The sequence below is a fragment of the Rhea pennata genome, chromosome 3 (genome assembly GCF_028389875.1).
Source record: "Rhea pennata isolate bPtePen1 chromosome 3, bPtePen1.pri, whole genome shotgun sequence".
NCBI lineage: Eukaryota > Metazoa > Chordata > Aves > Rheiformes > Rheidae > Rhea > Rhea pennata.
The window spans coordinates 37,831,573-37,853,087 of NC_084665.1; the positions used below are offsets into that span (position 1 = coordinate 37,831,573).

General features: G+C 39.0%; 1 protein-coding gene across 6 annotated transcripts in view; it reads left to right on the forward strand.

Annotated features, from left to right (window-relative positions):
• Positions 1-21,515, forward strand: part of RMDN2 (regulator of microtubule dynamics 2) — a 49,658-nt gene that overhangs the window by 2,491 nt on the left and 25,652 nt on the right. For all 6 annotated transcript variants that reach the window (XR_009957894.1, XR_009957896.1, XR_009957895.1 and 3 more), the window contains exons 3-5: positions 4,428-4,623; positions 5,575-5,677; positions 7,795-7,855. Coding sequence is in view for 3 of the 6 variants with exons in the window: in XM_062572060.1 (XP_062428044.1) it covers positions 4,428-4,623; positions 5,575-5,677; positions 7,795-7,855 (360 nt within the window). In the remaining 3 variants the exon portion in view is untranslated. The remainder of the gene's footprint in view (positions 1-4,427; positions 4,624-5,574; positions 5,678-7,794; positions 7,856-21,515) is intronic.

The window sequence follows — 21,515 nt, forward strand, 5'->3', positions numbered from 1 at the left end:
AGTTTATCCTTAAGAAAGGAGGAGAGGGAGAAATACTTGCCTTGACCGCTTGAGAGTGTTGTTTCACTTTTTGTTAATTCATTCATTTTTGCTGCCCATACATTTTCAGTGCAATCTTCAACTGACCTAAGAATCTGGTATGGGAGATTTCTGCTTGGAGGTCATTATCATTAAAAATGAATCTGCCTTGTGCTGGGTCATACAGTGCAAATTTGATTCAGATCAGGTGTCGACATATAATCACCTTCCTATTGAATTAGCTGGAATGGATTAGACAGTGATTGTGTCAGCTTATGCTTTTTACATTGGCTGAGAGGCAACAGATAATATCTGATCTATCTAAAAGTTGGAGTGCTGTGAGCAGATTAGATACCTGGTTAGGCCCAGTGGCTACCAATAAAAAGTTATTCGAAAACAGTTTTTGAACCAGCAAAGAGAGTCTATACCACAGCAGTGTTTTATACCAGGTAGCTCAGTCTTTTTAGTGCCTTACTAGTGCCTGGATTACTGAGATGCTTAATTGCAGCGTGGTGAGTCCCCAGCATGGTTTGCATTTGGTCTTTGGACTTTGAACAATTCTTTGAAATCCAGTGAAGTCCAGCTGATTGATCATTGCTCCTTACAGTCTTATCATTATTTTTCTCTCTTAAGTGAAATATATTGGTAATAAAGATGAAATCAGGTTGGCACTGACTATAGACATTTTTGAAGGGCTTGCGTTTTGTCAGATACTGCTCAGTGTTTTTATCACATGTAAATATTCACTTTTCGTCACTTGATAAAACCTTTTTTCAGGAAAATACCAGGTAAAATAGCGGCTCTCCGTGTTGTTGTAGGAAACATTTGTAAAGCAAACCGTAATGACTCTTTCTCCTTTGTTGTTAATTTGCCTTTTGATTTACTCTTATTATCCCTTAGATTTTTAGGTTGCACTAAAAATCTCCACATCAATTTCTTATGTTTAGTACTGATAGATTTGTTTTGTAGTGTAGCTCTTCATAACATACAGCTTGCTACTCTACTTCTAGAATGAACAGATATAAAAGCCTGCTAGCTAGTTTGTTGCAATCAGTTATCTAGCTCTTCTTATTGTAGTTTTATATCAACAATATCTTTTAGTCTCTTATTTTGTCCTTACGTAGCTGAAAGGATTTCCTATCTTGAAGTAAAATTGGCTTCAGTTCAGATTGATGAAGTATACCTTACCCAAGATTTTAGGAAAAATATTAGCTGTTTATTTTTTAAAAGTCTATATTGCCTTCTTAACGTGTTATGTTTTCATGTTTAAAATAAATGTTTTAGCCTGACTGTGTTAAGGATTGAACAGAGAGCTAGTAAGAAAATTTATGTAATCAGAAACAAAACAGAAAACATTTTTTATGCCTAGTTTGGCAAAATGTTTCAAGTGATGTATAATGCTTTATACTTGATTAAATTGCCTTATAGTAATTTTATGTCCAACCAACATAGGAGTTTGCCTGAGGTACCTGACAAGTGGGGCAGGAACTGGTCACAAGTCCTGGAGCCCCTTAAGGGCTTTGTGTTGTTTCTTTGGGAAATGCCTGGAGTCAGTAGTGTCAGCTCGGAGTCAAGAAAGGAGGGAAGAGGAGGAGAGGACCATCTGAAGGCACTATGGTGTCAATTTTCTGAGGGAAGTAAACAGAAATTTGGAGGAATGCTGATGCTTCTCTGAGGGGACAACTAGCATGTTTAAGCTTAAGCATGGAGAATTATTTGCATTCCCTTGGACGATATGGTATCAGAACAATTAATTTCTGTTCTTATAAGAAACGCTGTTCATGGGCCAAACTAGGGGAAGATTTTAAACATTTTATGTTACTTTCATTTGAGAATAGCATTCTTTATTGGTTGTATAGATGTCCTAGCCCCTTATGGAGCTCAGTATCTTTTGACTTACGTCAGCAGGCACAGGGTTGTATGGTTTTCTGCAGTTCCCAGAATTGCCTTACATTGGGAAGTGAAGAGTTATTTACTGTGTTGGCGTTTTTCATTTTTCCATGGATTGTTTTATAGATACTAATTTGCCTTCTTTAAAGCGTGCAAATCAACAAATAAAATGAAATATATGACATTCTTATCAAGGTTTAAGATGATCTGCTCCACATTTAAATTCTTTGAGGACTCATAAGACAGAGAAATACAGAAGGTGAGAGAGAATTTCCCAGGATAGTGAGAGGTAGACATAAAGGACCTGTCCTGTTTCCTCCTCTTCATCAACACAGATGTGATCTGGCAATCATGTTTCTCAGGGAGAAGCATGATGAGAAGAGGATTAATGCAGTATGGTCTCATCTTAGGATATCATTCTTCCATGATGTTTTGTGTTTTGCTCCTCATAGGTTCCACATCAGCTGTTAGTCTGTGACCTACTTGCATGCTTCTTTTCATTTGAGTTTCTGGAAGAGTATTTTTATATGACTTAACTTTCATGAATTTGATATTTGGTTATGCCAGTTTAATACAATGCTGCTGAAATTTTCTGCTGAGATTATTTGGAGTGACAAGGCCCAACCTTGGCCTTTCCATTTTTGCTGACAGAGATTGACATCCTGTTTTCCCACATTGGAATGGAAATGATCTTAGAAATTTGAGACATTTGTGCAGCAAAGCTAGAGATATCAGTAGTGAATTCCAAATACTGATTCCTTTTTTTCAAACCTAGATGCTTAGGTGGTTTATCATGCAATACCCAAATGTTTGGAACGAAAGAATATTACAGTGTTGTTCAGGAATGTGTAATTCCTTTTATTGTTTAGTTATTGTTACTTTATATTATCTTGCACCCAGAATTTAAAGTAGGTAATTGCACAAAATTTTCTTTTAATTGGAAGAGCAACCCAGATCCAGTCAGGAAAGGTGCTTTTCAAATATGCCTCAAAGCTGGGTACTTTTCAGACATCCCACCCAACCTCCAAATCTTGTACACTTCTGGACAGGTTGATGTTCCTTGCTTGTGCTCTCTATATATGATGTAGCTTTGCAGCCACTTCAAAATAACTGTTGAGGAACAATATGCTGTGTTTTTAAAGATGCATCAGGAAACCAAAGTAAACATTCACTGTACATGAATACTGACTCTGCAACATACAGCCATATCAAGATTTGGTATTGAAGTTCTATGGATATCTAAGACATTTCCCTTTTTTTCTTTACTGTGCTTTGTTTTTCCATTTGAACATGCATGTATGCTTTTTTTTCCTATTCAAAAGTTTTTGAATCCTCTTTCTCATATTACTGGGTTAATCTGGCAGAGAAGTTTTTGTGTCACATCTGGCAGTTCTGTAATTGAAATGAACGTTTACAACTGCATATTATAGGCTACAGCCAGTGTATCTGGAGGTGGTTTCATTCTGGTCACTTTCTATAGCAATTTATTGAAAACAGAGTATTTAAAAGCCATAATTATTAAGCTCCATTTATATTCCTAACATTTTGTACTGGCTATATTTCCAGAAAAAAAGTAGTACTACTGTGCTGAACTAGTTAGAGGATAGAGTTGCTTAGTGCACATAGTACATTTTCTGCTCATAGTGACGAGTTAAAATCTCTGAATTTAGCAGATAATACTTTTAAATTACTATTTTCCATTAGAAAAACATTTTCAAAAATGGAAATGAAAAAGATCAGGCTTTTCTGTCCATATTTAGTGCAGAAGCAAATGGCTACTTTTACAGATAATGTTCAGTTGTTCCTATTTGAAGTTTGAGGACCCAATTGTATGCTTAAGTGAGTGGCCTTATTGTCCAAAGTGCTATCTCTGCATGGGATTTATGGCTTTTGTAAATATTTATTTGTCCTTGCCTGTCTTGTGCTGAGTACTTGTGCACTGAGAATAATGAAATAAGACAAGCTGTTTCCCATTATCAGATATTCTGATCTCCAGAATGTGCAAAAGAAATAAGTAAACAAATTGACAATAGTGATGTTGCTGCTTACAATTAAAATTGTATCTGTGACCTTTCAAGTGTTTAACAAGACACTGTGATTCTTAAAGCACTCCTATTTTGGTTGGTAAGCTCTCCAATTTGAAGAAATTGGAAGGTTGAAGCACTGTGTTGAAGAGGCCTCCTCAGGGTTACAAAGCCTGTGTTAATACACGTTATGATTTACAGTGTTCTGCATTTGAACCTCAAGGACACACATGTTTCTAATATTTAGATATTTTTTGAATGCATTGTTAGGGAGGACATAGCGTAATTACTTGCCTATTATGTTTGGAATTATGATCATGCTATCCCTTAGAAGACAGAGGTAATATAATAAAAAAAACCTTGATACTATAAACAAAAACTCCCTCGAGGTTTCAAAACTGGCAGAAATTTGCACTCTGAAATTTTTGCATTTGAATTTCACAAAGCTTTGCCAATATCTGAAGAAAATATCGTTATCATTTTCTGTTATTTTAGTTATATTACAGCTCATACTGATACTGAAGGAGAGTCTGAGGAAGAAAAGGGATGGATGAAATCACCTGATGTTATGAGACTGGAAGAAGAAGAAGAAGAGTTATTTAACTTTTTACTACAGGTGGACAGTTTGCACAAGGGTTCAGAAGATGATAAAAAAGAGAGTTTCAGACTGCTGCTTGAGAAAGAAGACAAGGTATTAAAGGGTAAACTTAGTATTATGTTGCTATTAACTTGTGCTTAGAGCTGTGTTTGAGAACTTCCTTAATGTAAGTGTTAGAGTGCACACAGGAATGGAAGATGGAATTCTATGCCTATTTTTAAAATACAGCAAAAAAGACATATTTTCAGATATTACCAATATGAATCTTGGGCATGCATAGAAGTTTTATTATTTTATAACCAATCCAGGGTCAATAACTTTAAGGCTCTGTTTGGTGTATATGTACTTGCATGCAGTGGAGGATGATACCATGGGCTTTTTCCTAGATAAATGATAGGTATTTTTACTGGTTTTAAAATGGCCTATATGAGAAAGTCCCACGAAATTAAGTAGTAATTGGATCAATTGTTCTCAAGAAATCAAACAATGAGTCTGTAGATTGCTTATAATTTTCTGTCATACCTCGTATGACAATTTTAACTTTTGTGTGCACATGTGGAACTTCTGATGAAATTTCCAAGTGGTTTGATGTGCAGTGCTTAATTCAGTGCATCAATTTCTTCTGATTTGACAGATATTATTATTTCTGATTATATTGCCATTTACATATTGAAATATCGAGATGGATAGATGTGATAAGAATTGTGAGTGAACACAGTGCTTATTTCACGCCTAAAGAAAATATATATAATTCAGGAACCTATTATACTTTACTGGATTACCTATCTATTATTTTTTTTTTTAAAAAAAGAGACCTGTAAAAATGATTTATAAATTCCAGGGTATTGTCAAAATTGATCAACATCATGTTTGGTAGTGCAAAAATTGGTCATAGGATTCTCACACATAGGAAAGTAGTATAGAAGGATGCAAAATACCAAAGATTCACTCAGTATTCCTCAAACCTACTCTAAGTATTATGAAAGGAAACTGTATAAGTCTGATTTTGATGAGTTCAGTTATCCAATTGTTCTCTACTTTCAGTATGAAAACTGTGCAAGCTTTCTTTGGAGAGTTGCTCGTGCTTATGGAGATCTGTTTGAGATGACTACAGATGCTGAGGAAAAGAAAAAGTATGTTACTGATGGTAAGTCAAGGAAAAATGTTTATGTAAAATGTCATCTGAATGTAGGGAAACATGCTTGGTGCATTGATGCTTAAGTTTTCCAACTCAAGCAATTGCCAGTCCAGTAAATGGGAGCTTGTATACCATAATAAAAATGTTTTGCAAACAAACTGCCACATTATATAGCTTCAGACTGTTCTTTTCACACTGGAGAGATCCAGAACTGGTGTAGGAGAAGTGTTTTCAGTCACATTGAAAGCAGTTGGCTCCAGATGATGTCCTAGAATTCTTTATTTTAATGAGAGTCAGATGAAACAAAATGTAAAAAAGAGACAGATGTTGTCAGCACAGCTTCTTAATTACATCTTTGGTAGAGAGCAATAAATGCAAAGGCAAAGCCAAGATTTATTTTAATTCTTTCTGTGGCAAAGGAGTGGTCCTGCAAATCAGCAACCTCTTTTGTGGTGGTCGTGGGGCTAATATTTTGGGAATCAGGGAAACACTGTCTACCAGAAACAATAGTCGTGTAAAACGATTGAGGATGCTGCTTCCAGGCATCTCTCCGCAGGTGTCCTATTTGACAACTTAACCTCAGTTAGATTCTGATTTCTTTCTTCACAACTCTTTTCCTACGTCAGCTTTTAAGTGCATTGCCCTTTTCTTTCACTGTTTATAGGCATACTGGGGAGAGGAATGGTTTACATTTCCCTTTTGTTTTGGGCCTGTTTTTGATTATGATAAAATGTGCTTCTTTTCTACCTATGTCACCCTTTTGCTGTCCGTTCAATGCGTTCTCTTAAAATAATAATTTTTGCCTCTATCTGAGAATATGCCTCTCCTCTTTTTCTCCATTGCTTCTCCCTTTTTTACTGCACCAAATTAAAGGTTTTCTAATTGTATTCCGAGCTTAGATTATTCTGTCTTTTTTAACTCTTCTCCTTTTGTTGCTACTTCATGTTCTGTTGTCAGTGACGTCTCTGAAAGAGCAGTTTTGACTATCCTTTGTTATCCTCAAAGGCAGTGTGACCCTTTGTGCTGTTATTAAATATACCGCAGCCAACCTCAGCTTGTCCAAGGTCCCCATTCCTATCCTGCTGTCATCTGAATGCTCATGAAGACATAGGCTGTCTTACTATTTAACTGATACTGTCTTTACTTCGGTAGCAGCTTGGCTTTTTTGTATGGAAATCACTCAGTGCAGTGAGGGTTATAACAAACAAACAAACACACAAACAAAAACAGAATGATGAACTCTGTTATTGAATCCTTTGCTTTTACCAGTGATTAAATGTAGCCTTAGCTGATGGAAGATAATGGCATAGCAAAAGACAGGGAGAGGTAAGGAATGGTGGAATGAAATTGGGTCTTAAGTGTTGAGTAATCTCTGTTGGCTCATTTTCCTGAAGTGGTAGGTGGTGGCAGCCTTTTTCATCTGCTTTTTGGAAGTGGTGCAGAGAGATTGAGACTGTGGGAGAGCTGGCAGTAGACTGTGTTTTTTCATTCCACTCGGTTGGAGGACTGTGTATGTGCCCTTTGTTTTTAGGAAGTTAACTTGTAATACAGAAATGTCAGTGTGGTTTAATTGGTTGCAGCTGAGACTTTACAAACAGCAAGCGTCGCATTTGAGCTTCTTACTAGGAGCATGATTTGATCAAACGACCTGCTGTCATCTTTACTCGCTTAAAAGTGAAACATAATGGAGATCATTGTGCTGGAAAGGAACTTCACCTAGTTCATTTATGTACCCAAGGTGGAAAATAGCTCTGCTGGTTATTCTGACAGGTACATCTCTAACCAGTTTTTAAGGATCTTCCCCTTTGGAAACATCGCAGCCTCGTTCAGCAGTCCAGTCCAATTCTCCCCTGGTTTAGTTGAATCTGAATTGAATTATATAAGGCAAAATAGTAAAATTATATATACATACATATACATTATATACACATACAATTTTAATGTTATATGTACGAAGTCATAAAGTTTAGTTTAAAGTCATAAAGTATCCACCTAAAATTTTGTTTTGAAAAGGAAAAAACATTTTCTTCTTTGCAGCTAGAGTTCATCTGACTGCTTGGTTCTTGGGTGTTGCCTAAAATGTAAAAGAGTACAATAAATCCTTTAATATATCACTCCTTTTACAGGGAAGATTAAAGCTGAAAAGGCCATCCAGCTGGATGCCAGGAATGCAGAGAGTCATCAGTGGTGAGTTTGCAAGAGTGTGCATTTTTGCAAAGTTGTATTTATTTATCAGATTCAGCCAAAATGGCAGCAGTCTCCAACTCTAAACACTGCTCACAGCAAGTTAGATTTATCTTATTGGAGTGGGGTATCAATTTCATCAATTATTCATTAATATCTTCTCATAGTTTCATAGAACTCAATCAGTTGCAGCTAAAAACTACTTCCAAGTAGTATTTTGTGAAGCATTTACTATAGCAGAGGAAACATCACAATATTTTAGTAAGTATAATGAAATACAGGAATATTTGCTTAAGCCAGTATCTGCTATTATTTGAAGAAGCCATTGTTTTCCACTTACTTTCTCTCACAACTTTCTTTCTGAAAATGATGTAGTTTGACCTCCTATTTTGTTACTTCTGATATCCACATGAAAAAAAAATGACAAATTTTTGACCATCTAAACTTTAGTAATTAAAAGTAGACAATGAGAGCATGATTTCACTTTCAATTAGCTTCTCAACTTTTTGTTTTGATAATTGAATTTTCCTCCAGGCTTGGCACTTGGATTAATTTTTGTAGATCTTGCCAGAAGTAACTAAGTCTTCACAAATTTATATAATTTTTATTAAATCAGCATTGTCAGGTGGAAAATAATTCTGCCTAGCTAGCTCATAATTCCAGGTTACTGCTTTATTAATCAATTTTATTGAAACTGTTTTTTTTTCTAATATTATTAGCTTTTTCATTCCATTTTGGTTTTTCTATTCTTTTTTTTTCATTACACATATATGGTGGAATTTCATTTTAACCTTATGTATCTAAACCTGATCTTGTTATCCCGGCCTCCCTTCATAGTCCAGAATGAAGTAGGCACTTCTGGAGTACAGTTTGTATGAGTCCATGTTGCACATCTGCGTTAGGGTGAGATGAATTTCTCCCTAGACTCAACTGACTACATCTCCATTGCCAGTAAAGGGAGCATAGGTCAGCTAGCTCAGGTTTAGATACTCAATTAAATGCAGATGTTTACATTTAATTAGGTGGCTCTTGTGTTTGCTCTCTCTCTCTCCTTCTGAACTTCAAAGATGGCTATGTTATTCCATACGGGGTTCCTTTGAGTGTTGCCATACTTCTATGATTGTTTTTCTTCCTTATGCTTATAACAACTAGTGATCCAAACACCTGCTTTGTAATGATGGGGTACAGGAAGTCACACGCTGTGGAAATAAGTTTAATCTCAATGGAACTTTGCCATCACTGATAGATTTGCATTTGTTCCCTCCAGTGGCTGGGAAATAGTGATGGTGCCTGCCTGGAGGTGAGGCGTAGGCCCCAGCTATAATGTGGCAGTTAAAGATACCAGCCTTTGCTTTGCCCCTTATCCAGTTACAAGTTAATGTCCATCAGTTGGAGGCTGTTGCAGTGGAGAGGATCATGTGAGCATCCATCCTCAATACAAAGTGAATTGAAGCCTGTTTAACTTAAACACCTGCTGGAAGCAAACTGTAGCCATTTCTGCCAATTGTCTGGCCACAGCCATGGTTGCGTCTGCAGGTTAGTGCTGGTGTACCCTTCTCAGCCAGAGCAGTATGTATACAGAAACCCACACTATCACATGCACACGCAAATGCTTCCACCTGTGAGTCTGACAAAAGCCCGCCTGTGAGACTGACAAAATCTCCTAGTATAAACTTGGCTACAGAGACTGGGCTGACAAAAGCTTTCATGGTGTTCAGGAAAATGTAGGTGGTCTGCCAGACTTCAGATGTAAGATCTTGTACTGGCAGGCACATCCAGCAAGGGAAGAATTACAAGTGTAAGGAGACGTGTTCCAGAGTTAGCTCAGAAAGCCTATTTTAGAGATATAAGAATAAAATCTTGTGTTTTGTAAGCTAGTGCTTTTTGTTGTAGGCAAGGTCTTTCTGTATGCTTTAGTTTTCAACCTTTGTGTATCTGGGTTGTAAGGAAATGTGAGATTTTTATCTATTATTGTTGAACCAGCGGCTTTATAGTTGTACAGATAGACATAACAGATGTGAATAGTCTGGTGTAATAATTTTTTCAAATATTTTGTCCACTTACTGTTCTTTTCTGAAGTCTTTCTGATTCAATGCACAAGTCTTAAATAGTGATGTCCCATACTGGATATACCTCTTCAGCAGAGGCTCTAAATACAAGACAGAATGGGCTGCCCTGTTGATATGCTCCAGAAAGACATTTGTATATTTTTTGTCTAGCATAATAACTCTCATTCAGTCTGTGGTCTCTTTTCTGCTATGCTGCTGCTTAACCATATAGACTTGTTTTGTAATTGTGCACTTTTTCCTTCTTGGGAAAGTATTTTACACTCATGTTTCACTGATTTCATGTTGATTTCAGACCATTTGGTTTATCAAGGATATTTAGAGTCGTAAGTGCTTGCATCCCCTCTCATATACTATTTTATTTTATAAGTTTGTTTTCTGGTTATCATTGAAGTCATTAATGAAAATACTGGAAGATAATGAACCCAGGACAAAACTTCTTGGAATGACTGTAATGATTCACAGGTTCACATGAGCCAGAGACAAGATCACTGACCCTGGTTCTGCAACCAATACAGGTGATTTCATCTAAACAATATCATTTAACAAATATTTAAACAAAAGGATTAGGATCACTGGCAAGTGGTCAATTAAGGAAGAAAGATTTACTAGTTTTACTTAACTTCAGAGATGAAGGGCAGGACCCAATTCCAGACTGGCACCTAAATGTAATGTCAGTGTTATAGGTGTATGTACCATTTGATGTGACAGGATATTCGCATATCGTGGCAGATATAACATGTGATCCCTGGGAGGTCTTTATCTTTCTGGGCCAGCAGCTGGAACTGGTGGGAAACCTTAGGGCATCTCCAGTGGCAGTGGATAGCTGTGTTTGGGCAGGCTGCTGTAAATTGAATAGGATCTCTATTGAGTGTCATAGGAGCATAAATGCACAGTGAGAACTTGGGTTGTCTACAGCTCGGCATGAATACGTGCTCAGTGGAAGTGCACTCCTCATACTGAAATTCTTTTTTCTCATCTCATCACCAGTATAAAGTTTGCTCAAACTGTGTAAGCTAACTGAAGACCCTACAAAGTAAGATACATCCATCTATTGTTTATACAGTTTTCTCATTTTTGTGTAGTGTTACCACGTTCTGTTTTAGCTGTTGATGAAAAAGTTGGCTGACTGTTGTCTATGGAAAGTTTTGACTGATTTCTTGCTTCTCTGTACCTTCTTATTTCTGATTTTTTGGCATTTCCTATCAGTGTGGTTGAGTTATTATTGATGTTTGGTATAGCTGCTATCTGTATAATTAACTCAGGCATTATTTCTCATGTTCTGTTAAACTGTTTAATATATTATGGCTTACTAAATGAGTGAGGGTTAAATGGTAGGCCTGTTTTTTTCCTGGCCTGTATTACTGCTTACAGTTAACACGTGAGGGGTGGGGAGGGAAAGGTATATGCAAAGAAAAGATTGAATAATTCAGCCTGGTTGGTTTCATCATCATATCTCATTACCAGTGGTTCTGCACTTCTGTCTGTGGCTTTTTTTCCTTCTGCTGTGTTTATCGAGCCTTTTTTTTTTTACTGCCTTTTATGTCTCTTGCAAGTTGCAATTCAGTTTGTATTAAGCATTTCTGAATTTTATCTTTAAATGCTTGTATGCTGTTCTTTAGTAACCATACAGTATCACCAGCTTGGCCATGTGTTCTTATTTTCACTTTTGAATTCAGTTCGTTTTTGATTTTTAGCTCAATGGAGAACACCTCACTGGAGCTGAATTGGCCTCTAAAATCATGTCCTGTCTTCCCTGCACTTTGGAAAGAGTCGTTTGCCATTGTGCTTTTGAATACTGTCTCTTAATAAGTCTTTGATAAAACTTTTTATAACCTGGCACTCAATTTTCCTTGTATCCTGTTCTGTTTATGGTTTAATGTCCTTTATTAGGAATGTATACTGTGTCTGTCAGGCAAGGATTAGGGCTATAGGCCTCTTTGAAAGTTTGTTTTAGAAGCTTATCCCTAATGCTTAAAAGCTTTGTTCACAGCAAAATATGTTTTGGTCACGCCCTGACTGGCATAACTGTTCTGTGAAAGCCCTACTGTGAATGCAGTTACACTAGGGAAAAGGTCCTTTTGCCAGGGCAATTTCTTAAGTTATATTGAACTGCCATAAGCTGTCCTGAGAAATAAAAGTTATGTTTGATGTCTAGTAGGAAAACTTAGTGGAATGGTCTTACCAGCAAACCTTTGCTGATGTACACATCTACAGTTTAGATATCTTGCTTTTCTTGTGTACTTCGTTTAAAAAAAAGCAAAAAAAAAAAAAAAGCCATGCATGTCAGAAATAAACCACCTGTGATCTAGTTTTATGAAAAAACATAGCATTGGAATTGACCAACTTACTGATTAAAACACTTATAAGTGACCAGTAGTCATCCTCAGATTGCATTTGGTAAGATATATACAGAAAGAACTGGGCAAAAGAGTTTGAAGTAGTCAGTCAGCCTTGGTCACAGTCTTTTCCAGCTGCTAATAATTTTAATATCCAAATCTAGATATTTGAAAACATGTGTTCATACTTAATATTGTGGTTACCAGTCAGATCACGAAACCTTCAGACTGTTTGAATAGACACCTTTAAAAAATTAACTTAGATGGAAACACTGGAAAGGAAAAAACATACCTGTAACATTTTATTGTTTGTCTGACCACTCCAGTGAGAGGTAGAGTAAATATTTTAGGTGACTTATTGCCTTTTTCAGCTTGTGACAATTATTCAAATTCTGAAGGAACCTGAATAGAGAAATTGGCATTGGCCAGTCCCATATCTTCGTGTTTTCCCAGGTCTCAAACAAAACCTTTTTTTGGTTGGTCAGTGATTGCCAATTTATAGCTGTGAACCCTCAAGGCTCATCTTGGACCACAGTATATCCTTGTCATTCTGATTTAGCTGGAAGTGCTATGAAACTGATTCAGTGCTGTAGCCATTTCAGATGGTACCACTTTAACTTCACAATTACAAAAAAATGCAGAATGCCAAGGTGTGCTGAATAGTGCTTTTACTGAAATATAAACAATTGTTTTTAAGTTCATTTTCAAAGCAAGTGGATTTCTTGTTGTTGTTGTTGTTGCTGGATTTTTTTTCTCCAAGAGTTAGGGAAAAGTGTAGAAGGCTTCTCTGGTAATTGTCCAGAATCCTGCAACTCTGTTTTTTGGTGAAGAGGATATGTTACATACAGGCTATTCAAAGAACAAAAAGGTTATTAGATGCAGCCAGTTTTCATCACGTTCACCCAGAAAAATCATTCCTTGCATTGGACTTTGGTTTGTTTGCCATGAAGCCAGCTTAGCGCTGCAGTTAAGTTTCGATTACTTTATGGAATTCACGTGGTGAAAAGAGCTGTACAGAACATGCATCTTACAGCAGAGTGAAATTATCAAGTGAAAAGCTGGTAATTTTAAGTGCAGATTCCTCAGAAAGTACAGTGGCCCTCAAGACTTTTCTCTGTCATATGTACGTGGGTTACACAGAAGCACAGCGCACAGGAACAAGATCTCCAAGCCTGGGGTTGTCCATGGGAGTAGATTCCAGAGCTGGCAGTCTCACGGAGAGAGGTAACTACGGAAGAGAAAGGATTGCCTTCATTAAGGACCTGAGTAATTTTCACATGGGATTTGGCTGACTCATATTAACATGGCAGAAAATAGAAATGGAGGTCATCACAGAGACTGTGCTAGCTTTTGCTAGCTGCAGAGATTTAATACTCACTTCCAGGATTAATTCAAGATCTTGGCCCTTATGTTTATATCTGATTTTCTGCTGAGCTTGTGCCTGGACTAGAACTCAGGAAATCTCTGCACTGGTATGTCTTATGCTTCTAAGTGGACTTGCTGTGTGTTGTACTTGGTATACAACAAAATGAAAGAAATTACAGTTCCAGGTGGGCCATGGTTCAGTGAAAATGCCTGAAGATTGTGAAGATATGGAAGGACACTGTTGTGGGTGTCTACTACAGGCCACCTGACCAGGAAGAGAAAGTTGATGAGGCCTTCTATAAACAGCTGGAGGTAGCCTCACGATCACAGGCCCTGGTTCTCATGGGGGACTTCAACAACCCTGATATCTGCTGGAAGGACTACACAGCAAGGCACAAACAGTCCAGGAGGTTCCTGCAATGCATTGATGATAACTTCTTGTCACAAATGGTGGAGGAGCCTACGAGGAAGGGTGTGCTGCTGGATCTTGTCCTTACCAACAGAGAGGGACTGGTTAGAGGTGTGAAGGTTGGGGGCAGCCTTGGCTGCATTGACCACAAGATGGTGGAGTTCAGGATCCGGTAGGAAAGAAGTGTAAGGCAACATGCAGGATTGCAACCCTGGACTTCAGGACAGTGGACTCTGAGCTCTTCAGAGGCCTGATTGGTGGAGTCTCATGGGTTAAGGCCCTAGAAGGAAGGGGGGTCCAGGAGAGCTGGCTAGTATTCAAACATCACTTCCTCCAAGCTCAAGAGTGGTGCATCCCTATGAGTAAGAAGTGCAGCATAAGGGTCAGGAGACCTGCCTGGGTGAGCAAGGAGCTCCTGGCCAAATTCAGACAGAAGAAGAAAGTACACAGAATGTGGAAGAGGGGACAGGCTACTTGGGAGGATTACAGGAATGCAGTCAGAGTATGTAGAGATGCGGTGAGGAAGGCTAAGGCCCAGCTGGAATTGAGTATTGCAAGGGATATCAAGGACAACAGGAAGGGCTTCTTCAAATACATCAGCAGCAAGAGGAGGACTAGGGAAAATGTGGGCACCCTACTGAGTGGGGCAGGGGCCCTGGTGACAAGGGATACAGAGAAGGCAGAATTACTGAATGCCTTCTTTGCTTCAGTCTTCACTGCTAAGGGCAGCCCCTAGGAATCCCGTAGCCTGAACGTGAGGGAGAAAGTCTGGAGAAAGGCAGACTTTCCTTTGGTTGAGGAGGATAGGATTAGAGACCTTCTGGGCAGGCTAGACATCCACAGATCCATGGGCCCGGATGGGATGCACCCACGGGGACTGAGGGAGCTGGCGGATGTTGTTGCCAGGCCGCTCTCCATCATCTTTGAAAGGTCCTGGAGAACTGGAGAGGTGCCTGAGGACTGGAAGCAAGCCAGTGTCACTCCAGTCTTCAAGAAGGGCAAGGAGGAGGACCCAGGCAACTATAGGCCAGTCAGCCTCACCTCCATCCCTGGAAAGGTGATGGAACAGCTCATTCTGGATGTCATCTCCAGACATATGGAGGCAGAGAAGGTGATCAGGAGTAGCCAGCATGGATTCACCAAGGGGAAATCATGCTTCACCAATCTGATAGCCTTCTATGATGGAATGGCTGGCTGGGTAGAGGAAGGGAGAGCAGTGGACGTTGTGTACCTTGACTTCAGCAAGGCTTTTGACACTGTCTCCCACAACATCCTCCCAGATAAGCTCAGGAAGTGTGGGTTAGACGAGTAGACAGTGAGTTGGACTGAGAACTGGCTGAAAGGCAGAGCTCAGAGGGTTGTCATCAGCGGCGCGGAGTCCAGTTGGAGGCCTGTGGCTAGCAGTGTCCCCCAGGGCTCAGTACTGGGTCCCATCCCATTCAACTTTTTCATCAGTGACCTCAATGAAGGAACAGAGTGCATCGTCAGCAAGTTTGCTGGTGACACCTGGGAGGAGTGGCTGATACAGCTGAGGGCTGTGCTGCCATACAGAGAGACCTGGACAGGCTGGAGAGTTGGGTGGAGAGGAACATCTTGAGGGGCAAGTGCAGAATCCTGCACTTAAGGAAAAATAACCCTAGGCACCAGTACAAGCTGGGGGCTGACCTTCTGGAGAGCAGTTCTGCAGAGAAGGCCCTGGGAGTACTGGTGGATGACAAGTTGTCCATGAGCCAGCAATGTGCCCTTGTGGCCAGGAAGGCCAATGGTATCCTGGGGTGCATTAGGAAGAGTGTTGCCAGCAGGTGGAGGGAGGTGATTCTGCCCCTCTACTCAGCCCTGGGGAGGCCTCATCTCGAGTACTGTGTCCAGTTCTGGGCTCCCCAGTACAAGAGAGACATGGAGATACTGGAGAGAGTCCAGCGAAGGGCTACGAGGATGATCAGAGGGCTGGAGCATCTGCCCTATGAGGAACGGCTGCAAGAGCTGGGCCCGTTTAGCCTGGGGAAGAGAAGCCTGAGGGGGGATCTTATCAATGTGTACAAGTACCTGAAGGCAGGGTGTCAAGGGGACGGGGACAAACTCTTTTCAGTTGTCCTGTGTGACAGGACAAGAGGCAATGGGCAGAAATTGAAGCACAGGAAGTTCCGCCTGAACGTGAGGGGGAATTTCTTCCCTGTGAGAGTGACGGAGCACTGGCACAGGTTGCCCAGGGAGGTTGTGGAGTCTCCTTCTCTGGAGATCTTCAAGGCCCACCTGGATGCAACCCTGTCTAACATGCTGTAGGTGACCGTGCTGAGCGGGGAGGTTGGACTAGATGATCTCCACAGGTCCCTTCCAACCTTACTGATTCTATGATTCTAAGGGGACCTGTATGTAACAGTTCAGAGAGTCTGGCCAGGTGTTTTGTAGTACTGGAGAGCTGCAAAGTATTCAGATATCTGAAAATATCTTTAACTTGTGAATCTGGTGATGGTAAGCTCACTGGTAAAAGAGTCAAGAACTGCCCAGAAAGTGCAGAAGTCTATCATTGCTTTGACCTGAGCAGGATTCAGTTTCTCCTCAATCACAGTCAGTGGAATAACTTTTAAAGTTAATAGATACTACCACCCAGCATAGTAAAGTCAAGTTCTTAAATACATATGACTTGGTTATTTTGCAGAAGTGTAGAGGGCTGTGCAGGAGCAGAAAAATCTTCTTTTTATGGAAGAAGTACTTTAATATTTAATGGCATGTATATGCAAAGGAATTTCCCACAAATTTCCCACAGAGGAGTGAAGATGTCATACAGTCTTAGTAATAGAATTGTAATAGATAGTTTCTCAGATTTGTAGGGTGCAATGCCAGTAAAATATTTGTCTAGTGATATGGGACTTTTCAAAATTACAGAATATGTTGTAGGACATTATCATTCTACTGACAACTTTTGAAAGTGAAATCTGTGTAAAGCTTTTTCTTGCTAAAAACTTGCGACATCCTGTCCTTAATTATCCCTTTCTTAGCACTAGAATTGTAGCAGAGACTGATTAACTTGTGAGCTACAAGCATGTGTTTTTATTATACAGCCTTGATTCCTTGATCAGAAATGATGCTTGCAGTCAGAACTTGATATAACAGAGTTTCGGGTTATGAGTTTTTATCCTGTATTTGATTTATGGGAAGACCAAAGAAGTTTTACAGGAATCTTCAATGTTAATTGTGTTTGATGTCAGTCAGTTACCCTTAAATCACTTACTATTTTGGCAAAAATAATTTAAAACTTCGAATACAAAAAGACAATTTCCGAAGACATTTTTCAAAAGCTTTAACTTGTTTTGTAGCAAGTGAATCTGAGGGATGCTTAGCTTGCGTATTCCTGGTTAAGGAGCATTTAAATGAGAGAATGGTTGAGATTGGCTCATGCGTTAGGACTGTGGCTGGTGGGGTTCTTAACAGATCAGGCAAAAATCATTTGGAGGAACAAAAAAGTCACAATTTAGGTTCTGTGTGTTCTTTTTTCCCACTTCTTTTCTTTTCCCATTTCTTTCTCCCCAGAGTAGGTCACTGAAATATTTCTGTTCAGAAATGTTGTAATGTTATTGCAGTGCCTGAGGATGTTTTTGGTCCATTTTCCATCCATTGATCTTCCTACTTGGTGCACATGTTCCTGCTTGCTGAAGGGAGGTAGGAGATGCTGACACTCCTATCAGAAGAGTGCTTTGCAAGGGACTGAGCTCAGGTCTGTAGTGCAGCCAGTGAGGAGGGGCACCATGCATCCCCTGGGTGTAAAGGCTCTTAGAGTAGTAGCACCTTAGTAAAATGCTGCAGCATCCTTATGCAAGTGCAAAGGGGAGAGATTTGGCTTGTGAAAATATGTATTTACTGGAAGCTTTCTGCCAAAATGGTCTCAGAGGAAATAGTATTGGCAGCCTTGTTACATTTCTGTCAAGAAGAATTGTGTTATTATCTCTGACAGCTGTTTTTTCACTCTGTTACCAGATCTGCAGATTTTGTTGAGGTCATATATACAGCAATAAGGATTAGAAATCTCTATGATCTGGAACATGATTCAGTTGCAAAATCCACAGCCTCAGAAATGCAAAACATAACATCCACATGTTCTAATAATGCACTTCTGTGAATATCCATTAACAGCAGCATTTTTCTTTGTTTTGATTTTTTGTGTATGTTGCAATAATTTATTAAATCAGAATTTTTAAATGTCCTTGTATTCATGTTAGGTGGAGGCTTGGTTGATTCTTGTTTTTTATCAAAGCATTGGTTGGTTCCTCATGTTTCTGCAAATGTTATCTATGCGAGCGATCTGATGTTTCCCTGGAACTCAGCTTTGTTACTCTGTTGAATTTTTAATATAAAAACTATAATCCTGCCAGTTTCTTCAATGTAGATTCATTTGTGTTCCAAGTAAGGAAAACCTAAACATTTTACTTTGCACCTTGGTGCATTTTACTTTGTACACTGGCAGTCTTTTACATTCATAGCCACTGCTGCCATGCCCTCACCAACATTAGGAAAGTGATACCAAACTGGTGTTTTACTTTTGCTTCAAAATTTAATATGAGGTGCATTTTTATAGATGATGCATCATAGTGGGAAAGCAATACAATTTTAGGTATGCAAAATTGATCTCTAAAGCAGTAATGTCGCAGGAATCACAAACAGTAACATAAGTTGCAGAACCTCCCTCTGTGGGAGTTGAGATCTCATTCAAGTTAGATTATAAAGAAAGCCTAAAGGTCTGGCTGCATTGCAGAGGCTGTCAGAATACACCCACACATGAATCTCGCGTGCAAGGTGCACGCAGCCCTGACAGAGGAGGGAGTGTGGGTGCTCCAGCAGCCTGGTCTGTCTGATGGAATGAGTGCTGTGGACAAGTTCTGAATATTTTCACTGGTGAGATGACTGCTGTGGTACAGATAAGAGGGAATTAATGGCAAAGAAATAAGATGGGATGCCCAAGTTTGTGAGCCATGTAGAGAGGCAAGAACGGCATTTACAACCGGAATGAAAAAAGACTTTTTTTTTCCATGGGCCTCTCCTGTGTTACCCATACGTGGAAGAGACTGAGGGGAGAGGAGGAGCAGCCAGAAAGCACTTGGATTAAGTTGCTGCCCAACAATTGTGTTTCCAAACCAGTGTGTGCATGGAACAGGAGGTTTTTTAGACTTGGAATAGATGGAAGGAGGTATGGAAGAGTAAGGAGCCAGCCTGAGAGGATGTATGTTATTTTTGATTTTGGTCCCATGAAACCTATCATGGAAAAGGAAAAGGTAAAACTTGCTCTTTGTATGTCGTGATTTTTTCTTTTCTTCAGGCTTTAAATCTTTTCTGTAAATCCATTTCATATGGGATAAACTATGCTTTCCAGAGCCTAACTGCTAGTAGTGTCTATCTGCATTTTTGCTAATTCAGATTGCTTGTGAGCTTGCTTGATAAAAGTGACTAGATGAACCTGCTGTTCTTCCTTTTGCAGCAGGTAACTCCTCCTTATAATTTCATCTTGTCTGAATACATATAGAAATTTTCAACCACTAGAAGGGAAACATAAATTGACTTCCAGCATGGACCATGAGGTCCATGTAGATGCTTGGCATCTATCTATGTCAACATCATCTTCTTGTGACCTTGAGTTTCAGTCACATCGTTTGTGGCAAAGGGGCCCAGTGCTGACTTATTGCTGAATTTTATTGTGTTTGTGCTTAGAAAGAAAATATTAATTGTGGAAGATTAATCTATATGCTTCTATACTATTTCCAGTAAGTTTTCTTCCACCTAAAAATACTCTTTTTTTTAAACAGAAGTGATGTGTGTCTGTCTAACGGAGTTATGATTATCTCCATTGTGTTTATTTTGATGCATGTCTATGGGCACGTTTTTGACGTTTTTCAGGCAGTAACATTAAGTCAGTAGTTAGGTCACTTCCTTGCAGAGCTTAGTCAATAATAATTTTCACTTTATTTTTCTCTGTGTAGCTGGTGAGATTGCAATCCTGTTCAAAGGGCATAAGTAAAGCAGTGGTTGTAAGGAAAGACAGTATCATGTGCTCTAGTAAAATATATGTATGTTTTATCTGTTTCAAAGAGTATTTGCATATTTTGGTGTTTTTTTCCACATTTTTAATGATAATAATGCACTAGGTGACCATATCAAAATCTGTGAAAATCTCAGGGCCTTAGGCTATCTGATGTTTTTATGTTTAACCACTAGATGGGGGAGGTGACTGTAAAGAGAGAGGAGACCGAAGACAAAGTTAGTGCAGTGGGTACAACTCCAAGATGAGGATGTGCAGAAAAAGAAGAGAGAGTCTTTGCAACGCAAGCACTTCTGTTTCAGTCTGGTTGCTTTGCTAAGAGTGGTACTGTAATTCAGTAAAGATGTCTTCTGTATTGAATGAAAATAGAAAAATGGAAGTACTTTTAGTTAGTTCCGTCCTAATTTTCACTGATCAGTTTCTTATCAGTTAGTATCACCATTTAATCAGTGAAAGTAAAAGCTTGCTTTCTTACCCTTCTTTTTTTGAACTGTTTTAAAATTATATCAAACATTTAAAAACTCTTTCCTGGCAAAAAGTACTTTTTTCCCCTGGAAATTAGTGTCTGAAATGCCGTAGAATTTTAACTCCAAAAATGAAATAGTTTGTTTATGCTAATTGCCTGTTTAGTCCAGCTCAAAAGTATAAAATATAAAAAATGATGCTCATACGTGAGACATTTTAGCTTTGAAGAAAGAAAATGCATTTGAAGTCAGTAGACTAGTTTATTTTTCATTTGTTGAAAATTTTGCTGGCATTTCTCTCCACCAGAGATTTTAGCTGTAAGTAGAAGTTTTTCTCGAAACTGGTTTAAACTAAGGCCCTCTTTCTTGTCACGCACAGACAGGGAAATACTGCTAGGTGCTGGATTAGCTTGTTCGCTTTTCATTGTTTTCTTTTGTAGCAGCAATCCGTTTAGCTATGGTATGCTGAGTTTATCTGATTAGCACTTAATGAGTAAAGGGAATAGGGGAAATGTTGCCTGAGTTACTTAAGCCAAATAAAGTTCTCAGTGCCTTCCCCCTCTTTCCAAATACCTGAACTTTGCTGACCCTCCCTTGCTTTTTTTCTTCCACCGCAGCGCTTTCCCATATGAAATGCCCCCCCCCCCCCCCCCCGCAGCTTTCGCTGTCAGAAGTAGTGGTGCGATTAGCCGGATTTTGTTCAGTGCACATTGATCACAACATACATCCTGCTCAACAGTGTTTGACAGTCTGTCTGGAGCTCTTACAAATTCAACTACTGTTGTTTTGCTGACTTTCATGCTGTACACGAGAACGTTTACAGAGTAAAAAAGTAATAATCTGTAGCAGGAGTGCTTCTAAAATAGATTTTTAAATTAAAACCATTAAGTATAACTGTAAGCAATAAAAGATGTATTTAGGTTAGAAGTGACATTTTAATGAGGATTCACTGGAGTTTGAACCATTACGTTATATAAAGAAATTCAAGAAAG